Source organism: Sturnira hondurensis, unplaced genomic scaffold (genome assembly GCF_014824575.4).
Source record: "Sturnira hondurensis isolate 20B ecotype Veracruz unplaced genomic scaffold, ASM1482457v3 Scaffold0022910, whole genome shotgun sequence".
NCBI classification, from domain to species: domain Eukaryota; kingdom Metazoa; phylum Chordata; class Mammalia; order Chiroptera; family Phyllostomidae; genus Sturnira; species Sturnira hondurensis.
The window spans coordinates 7,984,864-8,004,615 of record NW_028095541.1 but is presented as its reverse complement, the minus strand read 5'-3'; the positions used below and the strand labels follow the sequence as shown (position 1 = coordinate 8,004,615).

At 34.5% G+C, this 19,752-nt stretch overlaps 1 protein-coding gene across 1 annotated transcript in view; it reads left to right on the top strand.

The window, feature by feature from the left end:
* The window catches only part of PSPC1 (paraspeckle component 1), a 69,876-nt gene extending 66,569 nt beyond the window's left edge, over positions 1–3,307 (top strand). The window contains exons 8-9 of the mRNA XM_037037075.1: positions 406–575; positions 2,504–3,307. Of these exons, the coding sequence (XP_036892970.1) occupies positions 406–575; positions 2,504–2,689 (356 nt within the window). The 3' untranslated portion in view covers positions 2,690–3,307. The remainder of the gene's footprint in view (positions 1–405; positions 576–2,503) is intronic.
* Positions 3,308–19,752: the final 16,445 nt, after the last annotated feature.

Sequence of the window (19,752 nt, the reverse complement as noted above, 5' to 3'; positions counted from 1 at the left end):
ATTCTCCTCTCACAACACAATGCAATTTACATGCTAATATTTTTACTCATAACTTTAAGAAAATCTTTTGTTAACTGGTAGAGTTTAATCACCATTGTAAAGGGAGTGTTTTGTTAAAAAGCTGATGTAGCAAATAATACAGATTTTTAAAAAATTCTAAAGCTTTTATAATCTTCAATGTCCTCAAATTAGTTATCTCATTTGTTTTATATACTTTAGTTTTTGGAGTGAAAATTATATTAGTGTAGGTAACAGTTTGTTAACAGAGCAGATAATTGAGTGTCCCATTTTCACGGAAGGAAAATTATTTTGATGTGGTTTGTATACATTGCATAAGTGTTGTTACATTTTTAATGCTTACTGAACTAAGATAGGACAGCTCTAAGTATAGATTGTTTTGCGTAGATGCGTTTAGCCCAGCACCTGCTGGTAACCAAGGTCCTCCTCCAATGATGGGTATGAATATGAACAACAGAGGAACTATACCTGGCCCACCAATGGGTCCTGGTCCTGCCATGGGACCAGAAGGAGCAGCAAATATGGGAACTCCAATGATGCCAGATAATGGAGCAGTGGTAATGTATCATAAACATTATTTTGATTATATTAAATAATATTTACTCTGCCCCAAAGGTAACTTCACACTTAATATAACTTGGCATCATTTGTTTTGGCAGTAAAGTTCAATGTGAAATGAGTAAAAAGTAATTTCGTGATGTTATATGTTGATATGAGAGGCAATTTTTAAGTATCTCAAGAGTTATAATTACCATCCATATAATGCTTTATACTTAAGTGTGTAGCAAACACATGTTAATTACAGTTATTTTTATACTGCTTTAAATTTTTATCCACCTCTTTCTTAGTAGCATTCAATTGTTTTCTGATTGTGTTCCATTTCTGTGTGGACTCCTTATCTTTGGTAGGGGACAAAACTCCAATATATGTGAAAAACAATGGTTAGTAAACATTTCTTAAGGAAATGATCACTTGATAATTTCAGAGAATTTATTTTAACTGTAAAATAATTTACATTATAGTTTAAAATTTTCATTCTTATATTTGTAGAATTACTAATTACATTTATTACTAAGTAAAAATTGACAATTTTATGTCTTGGTTTCAGAGTGTGAAGATATCTTTGTGTGCATTAAATATTATAAAAAATGCTTTTCAGTAGTAATGTTTATATTTGAATTTCAGTAGCAAGATCTGATACCTGATTCATTTCCTTGAAAACTGTGGCTGTTTAAGTGAAGCTTTGTATTGGTAAAACATTTTCTAATTTGGCTTTTGTTAATGGTTGTTCTAAATACCATTTTAAAAAAGGAAGATTGGTTGATTATATGTTTTGGAAAGGGTTAAGTTTTGGAACTACTACAGAAGTCTTAAGGCGCCATTGTTGCTAAGAAAGAAAAAGCACTGCAAATAAAACTCAGTCATGCCATTAGCTGTAACTCCTTCCTGGTCTCAGAGATGTTAAAAAGTGAATGTGTTTCTTAGAATTGACGGATGCAGTATTTTAGCATTTTTAAATTTACTTAATTTAAATGCTATATTTTATGAATTTGGAAAAATTAGACATACTAACTTTTTATTTTAATGAGTGTACAGAGAATGAGTGTACAGAGAGATAAAAGGGGCAGTGCTGTCATATCTATTGTGACAGATGGCGCATTATATATATATATATAGTGTACTGTTTCCTTTAATGGAGGCTTAATTTTATAGTAAAATGTCTGGAAGCTAGTAAAAACTTAAACAACTTTGGTTAAAGTTTTGTTTAGCAATATAATCATTGGTAATTTTGAAGTACTATTAAATGGCCCATTTTTCCACCCCTACCTTCGAAATTGTGAACTTTATTTAAGTACTGTCTTTGGTCTTTTTCACAATAGTATTTTACTACTATACTAAGGGAGTCTATTCAGTTTTTGAGATTAGTATATGTGGTTATTACTATGAAATCTTTCCAAGTATGAAGATTCAGATGTTTAATTATGCTGTTAGTATAGTAATACATGTTAATAAACTGTCAATTTGAAAAAACTATTCTTTTCTGAATAATAGTTTTTCTGCACAATATCTCAAAAGATTTTGTAATGACTGTTTACTTTCTGAGTGTAGTGCTGTTCCCCAGTTTTAACTCTGATTTTTAAAAAGTATCTTTTAATACACCACAGTTAATGCAAACTTTTATAAAAAGATACCAGAATAGTGCTATAATATTGATTAGGTTTAAGATGGCGTACTTGCTTTAAAAAAAAGTTAGTTCATTCTTTATGAAATTGGGACATAGTAGCAATATGTAACTCTTCAGATGCTTTTTTAAAAAACAGTAACTAATTAAATTGCTCCTTTCTTCCTTCTATGTATGATCCTGATTCTGCTGGACTTTCTGCTGAACTTCATGACATCACCACTTGGGATTTTGCCAATTTTTCTTGTCACTTATATTTGGCGTGTTCCAAATGGACTTCATATTTATTGTGTTGTATTCTAGCCCAATGATAGATTTCCGCAAGGACCACCATCTCAGATGGGATCACCAATGGGTAGTAGAACAGGTTCTGAAACCCCTCAAGCACCCATTAGTGGTGTAGGTCCTGTTAGTGGTGGTCCTGGTGGTTTTGGTAGAGGAAGCCAAGGGGGCAACTTTGAAGGCCCTAATAAGCGTCGTAGATATTGAGCATTTCTAAATCATAACTAGAGAAAAAATTCAGTGGTATGCCTTTACACTTTAACCTGTTACCTTGGAAGAAATGGTTTTATTGTTAATGTATGTAGAATTTAAAGTATTTCTTTTGTAAAAGCTAAGGTTTTTGTATTTTTCTTTATTCATGAGCTTTGTAGATTAGAATGGGAATGCTTATGCTCATTGTGAATGTTAAAATGTGTTTGTGACCTTAGATAAATAAATATGCCATAGTACTGTGAAATCTATGTAGTTAACTTCAATAAAGAAATAATTTTGAATAATTTACAAATGTTACTAGTGGTATTCTCTTACAGTTTTAATAAACTTTGCTGTAACAGTAGTACTTGAGTTGTTTTAACTAATCCCAGCCATTTAAAAATGAAAATAGGCTTTCTGCTTTTTAGTTTGTCCAAGTAGCACTGAAGATAGCTTAGTGAAAGCTAATGTCCGTAAGGCTTGGGCCTGGAGTTTACATCTATGTAAACCATTGATGTTCTGTGAAATGAGAGTTGTTGTCAAATTTCATATAGATTCTGCATATTCAGATATTCCGAGAGGAATATTAAGGATATCTGTGTCCTGTGCTGATTTTTTTTCAAATAAATCTTTCAATCTTGGAAAAAACAAACTGTTTGAAGGCAAATCTCTTGCTCATGAAATAGTGTCTATTTTTAATCTTATCTGCCATTTATTTGGTGTCAATATCTAAATCTTAACTTTTAAGTTTCTTTAAAAATCAAACAATACTGTTAGATTGGGTGTTAAGTGAGAATTTGCTCTGTGATTTAGAAGAAATTAGACATTTCTTGAGAAGGTTGGTTTCTAGAAGTATTAAAGATGGCTTGACTCTGCAGTGTTGTGAATATTTTCCAATAGTTGGTAAGTCTCTAGTAAAACTTGTCTGACAGGCTAGCTGTGTTTGTCTCCAAGGATTATAAGTTCAAGAGGTGATTTCAAAAAATGGAATTAACTTGAGAATGGCTAGGGTCATTGGAATCATATAATATCCCTCTACTATTGATTATGTATTTGAAATGTGACTTTCAGTACTGGGAAGAAACTGATTTTATGACATTATAAATTTTATTCCAAAACAAAGTCCTTGTTGTATTTAAAATTTTGGTTTTTAGCCATGTTTAACTTAAAATTACATTTAAAGGAATTAAATCTTTAAATTATAAATCTAACATTAGACATTGATCACACTGTAGTTACTGCTCATAGAATGTTTCAGTGTTACTATATCATGCTTTTAGCATTTTTTTTTGAAGAATAATGTGCTATTTTAAAATGAACAGTATGGAAATACCGTTATTTGTGCATGGCTTCTATTTTTGCTGAAAGGCATACTTTGGTAAGAAATTAATTTGTTTAATAATTTAAAATCTTGCATAAAACCAGTTGTGTGTAAAGTGTAATTGGGATGACTTCTTTTGTACCAGTTTAATTTTCCTTACATATTATTTCATTTTTTTTTTTAAGATATCACAGTATGGGTGGAATTATTTTCTAAAATTTACATCATTCACAGGCTTTTGTTTTTGGCAGTCATGGAGATTGTAAAATAGTAGTCAAAGACTTTCTTATTGAATTTTTCATGAGTATGAGTTAGCAGAGAGTGGGGTTTGTTTTAATTTGGACTTTCATTACAGTACAAGGAATTTTAATATTAGCTATACTTTTTAAGTACTATCTACTGCACCTAAATATACCTTCGCCATCACCTATATTTTTGTTCACATAATTCTTAAGTAATTTTTAGCTTTGTGTTTTGCTTCAGAGCTGGATTGAAATTGGGAGGAACTTTCCTTTAATGTCAATACCAAGCTATGTTTGGCCAAGGCTATGTATGGAATTCTGTTAAGATTCATTCAAGAACATTTGCAAGCCAGTGCACAAAGATGTGCTAATCTGCTGAACATTCTAGTGTTCGACTCAGCTCTGGCTCCAGGAAAAGAGTTCTACACAGCTTTTCCCCTGCATCAAGAAAATCTTTGTTCCAGTACTTACCAAGTTTACCCTGGGAACAGTCAGCTTCTGGGAGACAGTCAAATGGAGCATCTGTGAACTTATAGCTATTCAGTTTTTAGTGTTCATGTAGCACTAAACACCTCTGTGGCTGGTTCAGTTGATATTTTTTTCTTGTGAATTAGTATACTAAGGAATATATTTGAATGTCATTTGCTTAAAAGTGATAGATACAAAAATAAAAAATTTAGCTTTTCTATATAAGTGTGTCATATGTGCTACCATAGTTCTTGCCATGAAAAGGTAATGAAACAATTTTAGTATAACACTGCAATATTATGTTTCTTATTGTGTCGTGATTTGAAACACTGAGTTGAAAGTCTACAGGATTTAGGTTTCATATGCTATTAATATGTAATTAACATGCATAAAATAAAGGAACCTTCTTTTTCCAATTATTTTTATTTTAGCAGTGTATTATGTCAGAATTGCCCTGTTTTTTTGTTTATTTTAAAAATAAATGCATTTTCTTGATAGATCCAGTTTTTCTTTGAAGGATTTTTTTCACTTGTATTTTGTAAAGCTTAATTTGTTATTCTTCCTTGAGTTTTTGGATTTTTCTGTTGGATCAGTGCTGACCATTCAGCTGAAGATATTAAATATTTGTTTGTTAATTCTACTTACAGTATCTGTAATGTTAGGGAAGAAATAATTTTAGTTGGAATGGCAGTTTAAAAGAAGTAGAAATTATCAGTAAGGACAGTAACTAAAATGTATCTTGCTCAATTACTAATTGAAATTATACTTTTATGTTTTAATTATACTTGAATATTTCAGTAACTTGGTGTTTATGTGTAAAATCTGCAATAATTGCTATATGTCAGTATTAATGATTAACAGTCACAAATTAAAAAGTGGGGGTTAGGTTGATAATTACAGTCTAGATTCTGAATGAGGGAAAAAACCTGTATGTGTGGTTGAAAGGAAATGTTTTATGAAAGAATGTGGTGGACTGTGTGTTTAATTAAACCTTTATTTATCTTTCTTTAAAGATTTTATGTATTTTTAGACAGAGGAGACGGGGGAGAGAAACATCAATGTGTGGTTGCCTCTCACGTGCCCTGTACCGTGAACCTGGCCTGCAACCCGGGCACGTTCCCTGACTGGGAATTGAATCGGCAACCCTTTGGTTTACAGGCCTGCACTCAGTCCCCTGAGCCATAGCAGCAGCAAGAGGTGTTTGTTTAAATCTTGAAAAGATTTGAAATTTAGTGTTAAATGGGACTAGTCAGAAATAGAAGGAAAATTTTTTTAATAACAGGAAATTTCTTGGGGAGTTCTTTGGTGTTTAAATGTTTTGTGTGTATGTGTGAAGAGTTTTGTTACAATAGCTTATAATATGTTAAAATATAATTTTGAAATTTGAGAGGATGATGATGATTTAGAAAGTCAGACTTCTTATTTTCAAGAATAAACTGGTGAACACCCACACACCTAACTCCTAGATGTTGTTGTAAATGTTTTCCTGTGTTTACTTCATAGACAGATATTTTTAGATAAGGGCTAATTTTGGTGGGTTGAGGGCAGAGAAACTTCTTTAAGTTTCCAGTGGTATAATCCAGTATGGGTTTATTTCATGTTAAACAAATCATGATTAAATGAATAGAGTACTTTTGTATTTAACAAGAACAAAATTTCTACCATCTTTCATTCTAATTTAAAATTAGAAAACAATTTCAATATACTCACTTTATATATTGCTTTTCCAAGTTGTGTAAAATAAGTAGGCTTATGGTTTCCCAGTTGAATATAGTCAAGTAATTTATGGAATGTCACTTTGGGGAAATAGAAAACAGTTTCGCTATTTTACAGTACCTGATCTTTAAAATCAGGATTTATGCATTATATATTGTATTAGCTCTTATTTTTTTTCTGTCAATAGCACTGCCTTTTAAATGTAAGAAAAATACTTTTTAATTTTGGTTTCTTTCATTATAATGGTATTAATGATTGAAGTTTGAATCTTACAAGACTGAATATTTAAAGGCCCACTGAGAGTGCTGTGTTGTTATTTTAGGAGTATTTTTTAAAGACTTTTCTTTTTCTTTAAAACCATGTTTAGATTATAAATATGTAAGGGTTTTTTTTATTGAAATTTCTTTCTCAATAATACTTTTATTTACCTGGTAGTCTGTACTTTCTTTGTTTTGTGATATTTAACTTTCCTTTTCAGTAAGAGAAACCTGTATTTTTCTAGATGTAAGATACTGAAGCCCTTAAAGTAACTTAGCTAGCTAGCTAAGTTCATAATTTCCAGTTTGAACATTTCTTTTCAAGTGTATTGCTTTGTTGCGCTCAAATTACTGTTATCTCTACCAACTGCTTCTTCTGCAGTAGTGTATTTTGTTGACTTATTTACTTAAAAATTCTTGTTACCATATTTTTCTCTCTGAGATAAAACATTGAATTTTAGAAGGGATGTTATTCTGCTTATACATGTAAATAAAAATTTTAGTTCTTTTTATAGACTATAGTCACCTAAATTTCATTTGAGGTACTTCTGTCTCAATTAAGACTCAAAATTTTAGGTTTAGGTAGAATTAAGAAGTATTTTTAGGTGGTAGGGGGTTGGGTGGAAGTGGAAGTGGGTATAAGGGGAATAAATGGTAATGGGAAAATACAGTAAAAATCTCTTAAAGTAAACTTAGTTTGAATATGACTTCGTGTGTTGAATCTTTCTTATTTTCAAAATATTGTAATTAATAATAAATGTCTTTTGTGTTCATTAAACACAAGGGCCCTGCATCACATCAATAGTAATGTAAATGGACTTTATATTTTTTAAATGGTCTGTATAAGCAAGGGTACCATTGGTAGTGTTGAAGACTTTGAATTGATGTTAATATCTAACAGTTGTTTCTAGCTTGGAAATTTTCATCATAGATTCTACTTCACATTTCTTTTATATATTATACATCTCAATGTGAGGTAGTATCAAACTCTTAAATGAGTAACCACAGCGGTTTATTATGGTACATCTTTGACTGGATTTTTAAGACATAATCTTCCTTGTTCTGTCTTTTATGCAAATTGTCACGTAGGTGCCCTTTAGTGAATGTGAAGTTTTAGGTATATTTTTGGGTTTTAGAAGAGCTGTGTAAATATACTATTACTATGAATTATCTACATTTTTCTTTCTGTATGCTTAATTAAATTTATTTAAATTATTCATGTTACGTGAAAAAAAGAAAACCTCTTATTGAGTAGTTTGCTAGAATAATTTCAGTTAATTTTTTTACCGGTATTTGCAGATCATTAGATAATGTCAATATGTATTAAACATTGCTTAGTTTACAAATCTTTAATGTCAGAAGAAAGTAAATCGCACATATCATGATTCTCTTCATAGTAATTTCTGATCTTTTTAGTTTTGGACATAGTAGTGACTTGCTGAATAATTACTTAGTCTATAATCCTAATTGTTTGAGTTGGTTAGAATATTTGTATGTTCAAGGACTTGGTTAGAATGTTTTAAACTTTAGGATCATTATGGAGCCAACAGTTGAGCAAACTGAGCATAGTAATTGGAGTAATTGTCTACAAAGTGATACTTTCTTAGCCATATAGAATTTATGGGGGAGACACTCAATTTATTCACTGTACCAATATATATCAAAGTGTCCTGATGTGTACTGGACCCTTTACTAGGGCTGGTGTAACAGCAGTGGGAGAATAAAATCCCTGCTATAAGGTAAAAGGCCTTGGACATCTCTGGTTTGTTGGTTCTTGCTGAGTCAGAATCCCCTGGAGAGCTCATTCAAACAAGACTTCTGGGCTGCACCCCAGAGTGTCCCACTTAGTGGGTCCCAAGAGGCTAGTAAATAATATATATGCTTTTCTAATAAGTTCCCAGGTGATACTGATGTTGGGTTTGGGGACCTTACTTTGAGAACCTCTTGTTCTAAAGTGTTCCTCGAAAGAGGCACAGTAGTGTTCTTGGTTGGTTGGTTGGTTGGTTGTTGGTGGCACAATGTCTGTCTTGGTACACTTTGTGTTGTCTAGGATCCCTGCTCAATCCAAACCTCACCAGACTCTTCCAGCTACCGCCGCCTGAGAAGTACTCTACAAACTTCATTATTTTTGACTAAGCAGTGTCACTGCCATTGAGTGGTAAATCTTATACATAGTATGTATTTGTAAGCTTTTTTGAACTAAAATTTTGTGTTCACAAGCCTAGTTAATTCAAGTGAGGAGGTGGTAGAAAAGTACATTTTGAAAATTTTGTACAGTGTTTTTTACTTAACCAATTTTCCGTTACTCATTCCAGTATGAGAAATGAAATGATGTACTAATCTATATTTGTATTGGTATATTTGAACATGCTTATTATGCCTGCTGGGTGAAGGTGCTAGAAAACTGTCATTGTCTTTGCTTACCATCCTCGAAAATGAGTAGACGGACTCCATTTTAATGGATTAAATTACAGCCTGACCTTTATTTGTGTGAGCTTGTCTTTGCCCTTTTTTTTCTTATTTTTTAATCCTCCCCCAACATTATTTTTCTTGATGATTTTAGGGAGAATAAGGGAAAGGGAAATATCAATATGAGTGAGAAACATAGGTTGGTTGCCTCCTGAACTTGCCTAAGCTGGGATTGAACCTGCATCCTAGGTATGTGCCTTGACTGGGAATCAAACCCACAATATTTTGGTATATGGGACGATGTTCCAAATAACTGGGCCACCTGGCTGTAGCCTAAAGGAGACTTAATTAACCTATTTTTTAATGGAGGAATTCTCATGCCAGCTAATCAGAGTAAAACTGTTTACTAAAAAAATATATGTGGATATGTGCCCTGATAGATTTCAGGTTTTTTTCTGTTCAGTTGATTACTAATTTTCTGAAATCAGGAAATTATTTCAACTCCTTTGACTACAGTTAGTTACATCTCTACAGAAGTCAGTGCTTAACTTTAATTTTTGGTACATGAATACAGAAAAATAAAAATTTTGACAAAGGAAACTGTCGTGAGTTTGTTTCCCAATTTATACATTACTAATGTTTTCTAATTCAGATTATAGTTTTTTCTATGGTTCCTGCTTTCCCCTTCCATATTTTCACAGCTCCACTTTTATCGTACTAGAAAAAAAGTTTTAGATTAAAACATGAACTATCGCCACTGTTTACATTTATGCTTGAATATTATAACTAGGAAAACTAAAAAGACTTTTTTTTGTTTCATATATCTATATATCTGGAACCATTAAATCTTTTAAAATATCATTTAAAGGAAGACCATAAGTTTATTGAAAATGATGTGCTCCAAATTTGGGGAGTGGGAAGGGTAATATAGGAAAGGTGTATTCACATTCTTTCACCTCTAAATTGCTGTATATTGCTGTGTATAATGTGTACTTTCTTGCCCAAATTATTGAGGGGAAAAAGAGGGTGCACATTATACATGGGTGGTACTAATTTCCATGTATAATTGAACTATATACCATATTTTGCCAACTATAATGTGCTCCTGTAAAGATTTTGTTGTGCATATAATATCCACAGGGTTATGTTCATTATTATACCCATGGCATGTCATCATTATACTCATGTATAATGCGCACCCCTATTTTTCTCCCAAAAATTTGGGCAAAAGTGTGTATTATGCCTGGCAAAATATGGTAATGAGCTTTTATTTTAGGATGAGTAAGTTTAATTTACATCCTAGTATTTGTGCTACAAGTGTTAGAGATAAGGAAAACTAAGGTATAGTGGCTTCTGTGATCTTTAGACTTCTGTATGAATGAAGTGTTCTGAAGATTGGTTGAAAATGCTGATCTCATAATTGGGGTTGTTTTGCACTTGACCTGTCACAATCAGTTCCTAGTTATTTTCTTATAGGTCATTTAAATATTATATACATGTTAAATACAGGGGTGGACAAAAGTAGGTTTACAGTTACAACATCATACAGTAATATTACATGAATGAGCTTTCACATACAACAGTAAACCTACTTTTGCTCACTCATGTAATTTGGCAACATTTGGAATACTCAGTACTGGGTTTCTACAGTTGCTTTATTGACAGGTTCTTCCAGTTTGGGCTCTTGAGATATGGCTGCGGGCAAAGTAGACCAACCCTCAGCTCCTGTACATATATTCCTAACCTAGAGGGACAGAGAGTGACAAACAGTTGAAATAACTTCATATCACCAGGGTAGAGAAAATGACAGCTACTGTTTTAGATATGGGAACTAGAAAATGCCTTGGTCAGTTACTGACCAGTATGCCTCAGTTGGTCGTTGTTCTGCAAGCGAAAAAGTTGCCAGTTTGATTCCCAGTCAGGGCACATAATTGGGTTGCAGGTTCAGTCTCTGGTTGGGGCGCTTATGAGAGACAGCTTATTGGTGTTTATCACATTGATGTTTCTCCCCCCCCTTCCTTTTTGTCTCTCTAAAAATAAATAAAAAAATCACCTTAAACAAGAAAAAAGAAAAATGTTTTTGTTAGGAGACAGACGAAGAGCATCCAGTTTGATTTGGTGTCTGCTGGCTAAATGGTTGTGGGATAATGAAGAAAGTGGATGCAGCAAGAGTACTGTGGGAACTTGCTGTCCTATGTGGTGGCCATTGTGTCAGCCATTGTGGCTATCAAGGTTTAGGAATAGGACCAGTGCGACTGTGATTAAGTTTAATTCAGCTATCAAGTATTAGCATACTTGGAATAATGTGAATATGTGCATCTAATTTTGCATCTAAAATTAATGAGCTCTAAATACATACAAGTATTGAAGAAAATTTACCAATTAGATGTATGAAATCACACAGAATTGCACAGACTTTGGTATGAAGAAATGAATGTAAAATACCTATAATTTTTACATGGATACATACTGAAATGATATATTGGGTTAATTAAAATATACTATTAAGCTGATTTCATTTGTTGCTTTTTTCCACTTTAACAAAGCTTGTAAGAAATCTAAAATTTCTTATGTTTGCATTTTTCTTTTGTGCAGTGCTGGTTTACAGTAGTAACTTTGTCACATTTTTATCTTTATATTACATGGTCTGTAATTATGTAATTTATTTATTTTCTTTTTAAATAAATAATCTAAGGTTGAAGTTGAAAGTATAAGTGCATACTCACCATTAGGTGCCAGGGTGAGACCCATTTCCTGTGGCGGAATCAATTGGTGCTTGTGTGGGAACGCACAAGGGGCATTGGAGCACCCAGTTCTCAGGAAATCAATTGTACACATTAAGCTTATATTTTATTCATTTCACCTTTATTACTCTTTTTGTGTTTATTATTATTACTTGATACTCCATAAAATAAATTTTGTTATTCATGATTTGTCTTAAAACCTTCGTGTGAAATTTTTATGTTTACTTCATTCCAGGATGTCAGCTCTGACAGAGTAGGGATCTTATTTATCATTGAATAATTTATTCTCATTTTCTAGAAAGTCTTTATTAAGTGTTTGTTCAGTGAGTGAATCTTACCAACTGTAGGACAAATGGTGTTTCTTAATGAGATTACAAAAATGAACAAAATGCGGTCCCTGCATTCCTGGGATTTGTAGTTTATTGGGTGTTGGTAGTGCTATAAGCAAACTCTTAGGCTAGCTGGTATAGTAATGGATGGAATTGCAAATGCGCTGTAAACCTAGAAGCAAATACCCACCTCTTTTGGGAGGACTTCACTCAGGTGATAACTTTTGAGCAGATCTTAAAGGTGAGTATGTACTTGCCAGTTACCATATTTTGTTTTCTGGAAGAGGTTAGGGAGCATGTGGTCAAAAGGATAATGAGAATGTCAGTGAGACAGGGTCTGGAGCAGTTTAGGGGAAGGGAGCTGTCCAAGGGAAGGAAGGTAAGAGTGGAGAAGGCAAGAAGTTTAGATAAAACTGATTACTAGTAATCTTAAAAGAATTTTGAGCTTTACCTTTTAGGTGACTTTGAATCAGGACAGTTATTTTAAGTATTATACAAGAATAACTGGATCAGAAATAGAAAGCAGAGGGATCACATAGAAAATCAGTCCACTCCTCCACCCCTTCATAATACCTGAATGGATCTCAGATTCCAGACAGAAATAACTTAGAGGTAGAGTGAATTTAACACATTGGTTGGATCAGTGGGATTGAGGGAGATGCAGTAATCTGGGAGTTTCTGGTTTGGAAGGTGGAGTGATGATGATACCATTAAAAGACAAGGAGGTAAGTCAAGATTGGGGTGCAATGAGTGGATGCCTGAGAGTGAGGAAGATAGAATATATTGGATTTTACATATTTTGGTTTTGAGTTACAGTGGCTTGTTGGGATTTTAATAACTAGACAATCTGTCTATCTGGAAGATGTGTTCCCTTTCAGGGCACTACCATGTATTCCTGAAGGTGACTGTGGTACCCTGACTGGTGCTCCTTTTCCTTTTGCAATTCTCCATTTAATACCTGCTGCATCCTTTTGAAACGTGAATTAGATCACATTTCCTGTCCTTCAAATGTAGTCCTTTTCCATTGGAATCCCATTCCAGCTGCATTGTAGGGCACAGTTTCATTTGATCTGCTCTCACTCGACCTTTCCAGCTTCACCCACCCTCCACCCTCAGCTCCCTAAATACTTTGATGTTACTTTCTCTGTCTCCCCAGGTATTTTTGTAGTTCTCTAAAGGAGGAGCTTTTTCCAAGTAGGACACATCACTTCTTGTCATTGCTATCACTTTGTTCAGAATGTGATGTTTGTTGTGCCTACATTTTATTCACCTATTATTGTTCTCAGTGTTTGGCACACAGTATTTTTAAAATCAGTTTGAAGGAAAATCCAGCAGAAAAATATGGAGTGATGGCACAGATTTAAGTCTCCAGTTTATTACTACCAGATGAAGTGTGAGAATCACAGATGTCTTGTTCATTCAGTAAATAGTTACTGAAGCCCTGATTGGTGTGGCTCACTGAATTGATCACCAGCCTGCAAACCAAAGGGTTATGGGTTTGATTCCTAGCCTAGGGCACATGCCTGGGTCGTGGACCAGGTCTCCTATCCCCAGTAGGGGGTGCGCAAGAGGCAACCACACACTGGTGTTTCTCTTTATCCCTCCCTTCCCCTTTTTTAAAATAAATAAAGTATTTTAAAAATAGTTACTGAGCTTTTTTATCTCAATAACCAGGGTTCCCTGTCTTGAGCTTGGGCTCTGGCAGGTGGCTAAAGAAATGGGAAGCAGTGAATTCTCAGACAATAGCATCTTTGTGTCAGAACAACAGCCAGCAAAGAATGAGTACTCCTGTTTTAATAGAATTGGGAGAATGTGTACTCCTTCCTACCTAGGACTAAATAGAAGTATGTCTAAAAAGAAAGTACTTAGACAAAGGGAGAGAATATGTTAAACAAGTAATTAGGGACAATGGGTGGGAGTCTAGCTATCTTTCTGAGGCTGGAAATTGGATAGGTTGGTGGTATGGTAGAAGAAGATTATTAACAATTGGAGCATCAGTCTAATGGATTCTTAAAAAAAAAATTAACAGCCACCGTAGCCAATGTGCCTTTGAGCATCATTTCATACTCATAGTTTTCTAAGAAAGTTATGGGAACATTTTTTGTTGATTTTTAGGGGTGAGGAAGGAGAGAGGAACATACCTGTTGTTCCTTGCACCCATGCATCCATCAGTTGATTCTTACATGCACCGCTAGCTGGGATTGAACTTGCAACCCTGGATTTAGTAGGGTGATGCTCTATCCACCTGAACTGTTCAGCCAGGAGAAAAGTTTTTTTTCTAATTGAATGTAACATGAAGGCTGCTGGTTTAGAAGTTACATATTTATTTTCCTCTTGCATCTTGTACATTAAAGGGACAATTAGAAGCAGCAAAAGTGGGACAAGTTGGCAGTTAAGAGCAACTCATAAGGAAGTGTTCGTAAGGGTTTACTATGAAAGTGCAGCAACTTCTCGTTGATGTGGCTATCTGCACACACTTATGGGATCCATCATATCTATGTCTACAGACAATGAAAATCTAATGATGCTAATTCTCCTAGTAATTGAAATGCCAAAGTGATTAAGGTGTCCAACAGAAATAATTCAGTAGAACTTGGCTGTTATGAAGGGCAGAGATACCCCATCAGCGGCTTCGGTCAGTGTGTTGGATATTGCACCAAAATGACTGAAAAATAATTTTCGATATATAGTTTGAAGAAACATTTCTTTTGTTATTTTTGTTTCAATTTGAGAGTGGGTAATTATTTGAATACACTAAGAATTTCTTAAAGGTGACTGGTTCCCTGACCTGTTACTCTTTTTTTTTTAAAGATTTTATTTATTTATCTATCTATCTATCTATCTATCTATCTATATTTAGGGGGGAAGGGAAGGGAAGAAGGAGAGAAATATCAATGTATGGTTGCCTCTTGTGCGTCCCCTGCTGCGAATTAGCCTGCAGGGAACCAGCCTGCAACCCAAGCATGTGCGCTGATTGGGAATCGAACTGCGATCGTGTGGATTGCAGGCCCTGACCTGTTATTCTTTTATCTTGGTCTTTAAGTTTACATTTATTACTGTTTAATTGGGTGGATTGTAGAGATTTAAAAAATTACCTCTGAAGTAGAAATTGTTTGCTTTTCAGGATTTCCTTTAAAGTTGAAATGTTTCTAGAAGACAGAGGAACATTTTTTAGTGATACAGTAGACACTTTCAAAGTTCTTACAGTTTTTCAGTTATGCAAGGCAGTATGTGCAGGTCAGGAAGAATGGCATTGCCACCATATTTGAGGACCTCCCAGAAACTATCCCATTTTGCCAATTTTTTTTTCTCTTGTTGACCTGGTGAAAAGTTGGGAGGTGAGTGTATAATGCAATATTTAAACAAGATTTAAAGTTTTTTCAACTATGGTACAATTTTGGTTAGTAATCAACATGTTAACAATGGTGTTTATGTTGTCTAACTTCTTTTGGAGGACAAATGGAATTAAGTTAGCCAAAGTTTTAATGTAGTTCATTTCTATATAGCTCATATAAGAGTGTGAAATGTAAATGTTTTAGTACTTATTTACTCAAATCATGGTGAAATTTCTATCTTTAATTGGTGTGAAGAGAATTGGTTTTTAAGACAATTAGCAGGTTGAACTCATTCATGTAAGTTTTCTAGAAAGTTTTTGCCTAGCATTTAATACTGCTGCTGTTTCCTTAATTTTCCATGGTCTTTATCATCCCATCTCTATTGAGTCCCCTGTCCTCATCCCAGACTTCCTTTTCCTCTGGAGGGAAAGGAAAGAGCCTTTCTGTGCTCTAACGTGAGCTCTCATTGCCTAGATAACAGCATCAAAAACCAGCCTCTTAGGACTGCAGTGTTCTTCTAGACTCTGTGCTCTCAGCTGGATTATCATTAAGTGAACATTGATAATTCATTTTGACATTTAACTAATATTTTTATGTGTTCTTTAATAGTTATTTTCTTCAGCATGGTACATAAGTGCATGCACACACAGTAACCTGGGTGCCAGTACTACAATGAGTTGCTTTAATTAAAAAAATTGTTTTTTCTAAATTTATTTTTAGAGAAAGGGGAAGGGAAGGAGAAAGGGAGAAAAACATCAATGTCTGGTTGCCTCATGTGTGTCCCGAATTAGGGACCTGGCCTGCAGCCCAGGCCTGTGGATCAAATCACAGGGAGTCTTTGGCTCACAGGCCAGCGCTCAATCACATTGGTAAAAATAACTTAAGTTATTAAAATGCTAATTTAATGTACATGCTTTGTTTCTGTCAGGTATTACTTGGATATGTATTAACATTGTAATTTGGTCAACAAAACATTTTAAAAAGAAAATATAAAGGGCCTGGAAATGAAGTATAAGGGATTGTATTGTTATTCTATTTGGAAATAGCGTAGGTTAGTGTACACCAGAAGTGGTCATATATTATAAATGACTATTTCTATGTAGGTATGGGTGACATGGAATGTCAGCTTCATTCAGAAAGTATTTGCTTCATTTAGGAGTAAGGCAGCTGTTGTGGGTTAAGTACAAGGTGTTTTTGTTCTTGAGTAACACCACACTTAGAGGTGAGAATACAGCACATTATTTACAATAACGTCCAAAGGAAAATCCGAACAACAGCACAAATAGGGGTAGCACCTTTTAATAATCAGTTTGAGACTTGCGCTACATTTGCATGGATTGAAGCAGGCAGAAGAAAGGAAAAGTTAAAGTACACAGGACTAGAAAACAAATCTTGGAATCTTGCTATTACAAATGCATTTTGTGTGATTGGCTTATTAGAGCACCATGCAGTTGGTTGTCAAGTACCCATAACCCATTTGAAAAAAATTCACCTGCACAGTGTACAGCTTGTTAACAATAATGGGTATGCTCAGTGACTTTACACATGAAACTTCTTGTCCAAAATTGAGTGTTAGAGGGAGTTAAGACAAAGGGTAAAGGGAGTCTAGGATAAACTAATTGGGAAACATTTACCTAGAATGAGCAAGGATGTTTTTGCTGAGGGTGGGGAGGTTTAGAGGGCCATTTAGAACATTAGGGTCAGAATTATCTTAGTTTGTGTATTATCCTCAGCATGAGTTCTAGCTTGTCTTGGTACCATGCATTATCAGAGTGGGGAGCATATATGAATGAAGGCTGGGTGCTGATAACATGTACATGAAGCTGGTAGTTCTCTGAAATGAAACTGGAAAAAGGTATTAGATATTCCATGGTAAGGAGCCACCAGGAGTTTTTTGGCAGGAGAGAGGTGGTAGTCAGATCTGTGTTTCAGAACATTTGCCTAGGGGAAAAAAAACCCTAACTAGATTGTGGGAAAATGCACTTGTAATGACTCAGACTGTGGAGAAAGGAAACATTTGATACAGGGTGGCAGGATTGGAGAACAGTATAAATCAAGATACATTGTTTAATTATTAAAATGGGGAGGGATATGTGACAGAAGGCAGGGGTGATTGGTGTTCAATGAAATGGCAGGTACTTTTGGTTCTACCACCTTCCAGAAATAATTACAGCAGCAAGGTCTAGATGGGAGGCATTAGGTCCTTGTGACATCTATAAAGAGGGTTGAGCATAGGAAGTGGTGCTTAGGAAGAGGCCTTGGCTCAAGAATTTTGATTGTCATCAACAAAGTGGGTAATAATGGACAAGTGAAAGTATGAGACAAATAGTTCACCAGTGCAAACTTAATACAGGTTAGGGGGCAGAGATAGCCCCTAAACATCTACAGACAAGATGAGGTGGAGTTGGAAGAGTCTGGTGATGGACTTGGGTCTCATGCTGGAATACACCTAACCCTTTTAGCCTCAGTAGAGTACTGTGGTCACATTCATTGGCTATGGAAACAAATGCCATGTTAAAGAAATGGCATTTATTGAAGGTTGGTTATTTGATTCGTACTCAGTCAAAGACAACAAGAATAAATGTGGAAAACACAGGTAGATAAACCTCTTATCTCTTTTTTAAAGATTTTATTTATTTATCTTTAGAGGGGAAAGGAAGGAGAGAAGGAGAGAAATATCAATGTATGGTTGCCTCTCATGAGTCCCCTGCTGGGAACTGGCCTGCAACCCAGGCATGTACGATTCCCTGACTGGGAATCAAACCGCGATCATGTGGTTCGCAGGCCTGTGCTCAATCCACTGAGCTACACCAGCCAGGGCTAACCTCTCATCTCTTATTCCTCAAACATAAAGTTACCAAAGACAGTTCCTCTCTTACTCCTCAAATGTAAAGTTACCTAAATAGCCCCTATTTTGTCATCATTCAGAATGTTCTTTGAGATCTAGGAATCTATCACACCATTGTACATTAATTATCCTTCAAATGCTGTTAGTGCATAAACTAAATAGAGTTGAAGTTTTCGAATAAGGGGTCTGGTACACAAGGAGATAAAAATCGGTACGTAGCAAATTTCCCGTGTTTTTGCCAGTCACCCATCTTCTCTGTCCTTGGACAACCATCGTGATTAAGTTTATTGTGTATCCTTTCAGAAGTTTGACTCACAGGCAGATTTATATTCTTAATACATATGCAAGTACACTGTGCACAGTGACCATTTGCTTATTTTCTTACTGTATCTGGGAGGTTGTTTCAAATAACTATGTGAGGGAGTCCTTTTTACATCCTGTTAGGTATGTACCAGATCTTTTTGGGCCAGTGTTTAAATAGTCCCCTGACCCCCGCTTTTATATCTCTGTAGTATGTTTTAGGACTTGTGTTACGGAGTTAGTGTGTGATTGTATTTATTAGATGAAATTTAAGATGCTGCTTATCCTAACTCTGGACAATGTGATCTTAACTTTGTTCCTTGTATTCCTCAACTAAATGCATGAAGTCAATAAAATAAATCAAGATACTGATAAAAAAACATTGTTAACAGGTAAAGATTAGGAATAGAAATTATATGATTGTACTTGGGAGATCTTTGAAGTCTAAAGTTGCCAATGAGAATTCCAGGAATTAGAGACCTAAAGTCTTGTGCTTCAATATTAAATTATATTAGGTGATGCCTGTTTTAGTAAGTAAATGTTAATATGCCAGAAACTTTTACGTTTAAGGTTTTTAAATGTCTTGATGAACATTAACAATTTGCTTTATGAGTTTAATTTAATATTAACACTGAATTTAATAATAGCTTAATTTTAATTTTGTGATTGAGAAGGGGACATTAGACTCAAATTCAGAAATTTTTCTTTTAAGAATATTCTACACTTCTCCAGCAGTGGGAAATGGGCATTATTAACATTGCTGTGATTACATAGCTACTCCTCAGTGGAAGCTTGAAACTGTGGATAGTTCTGAACCCTATATACACAATGTTTTTTCCTAAACACGTATTCCTGTGATAAAGTTAAACTTAGAAATTAGGCACAGTATACTCTGGCCAGTATGGCTCATCCTGTAACTGAAAGATTGTGGGTTTGGTCCCTGGTTGGGGTGCATATGGGAGGCAGCCAGTCAGTGTTTCTCACATGGATGTTTCTCTCCCTTTCTCTAAAAAATAAACATCCCTGAGTGAAGATTTTAAAAAATTGAAAAAGTAAGCACTTTATGGCTTCTGTTTGGCATATATGAATTGCTAGTATCACTGATTTTG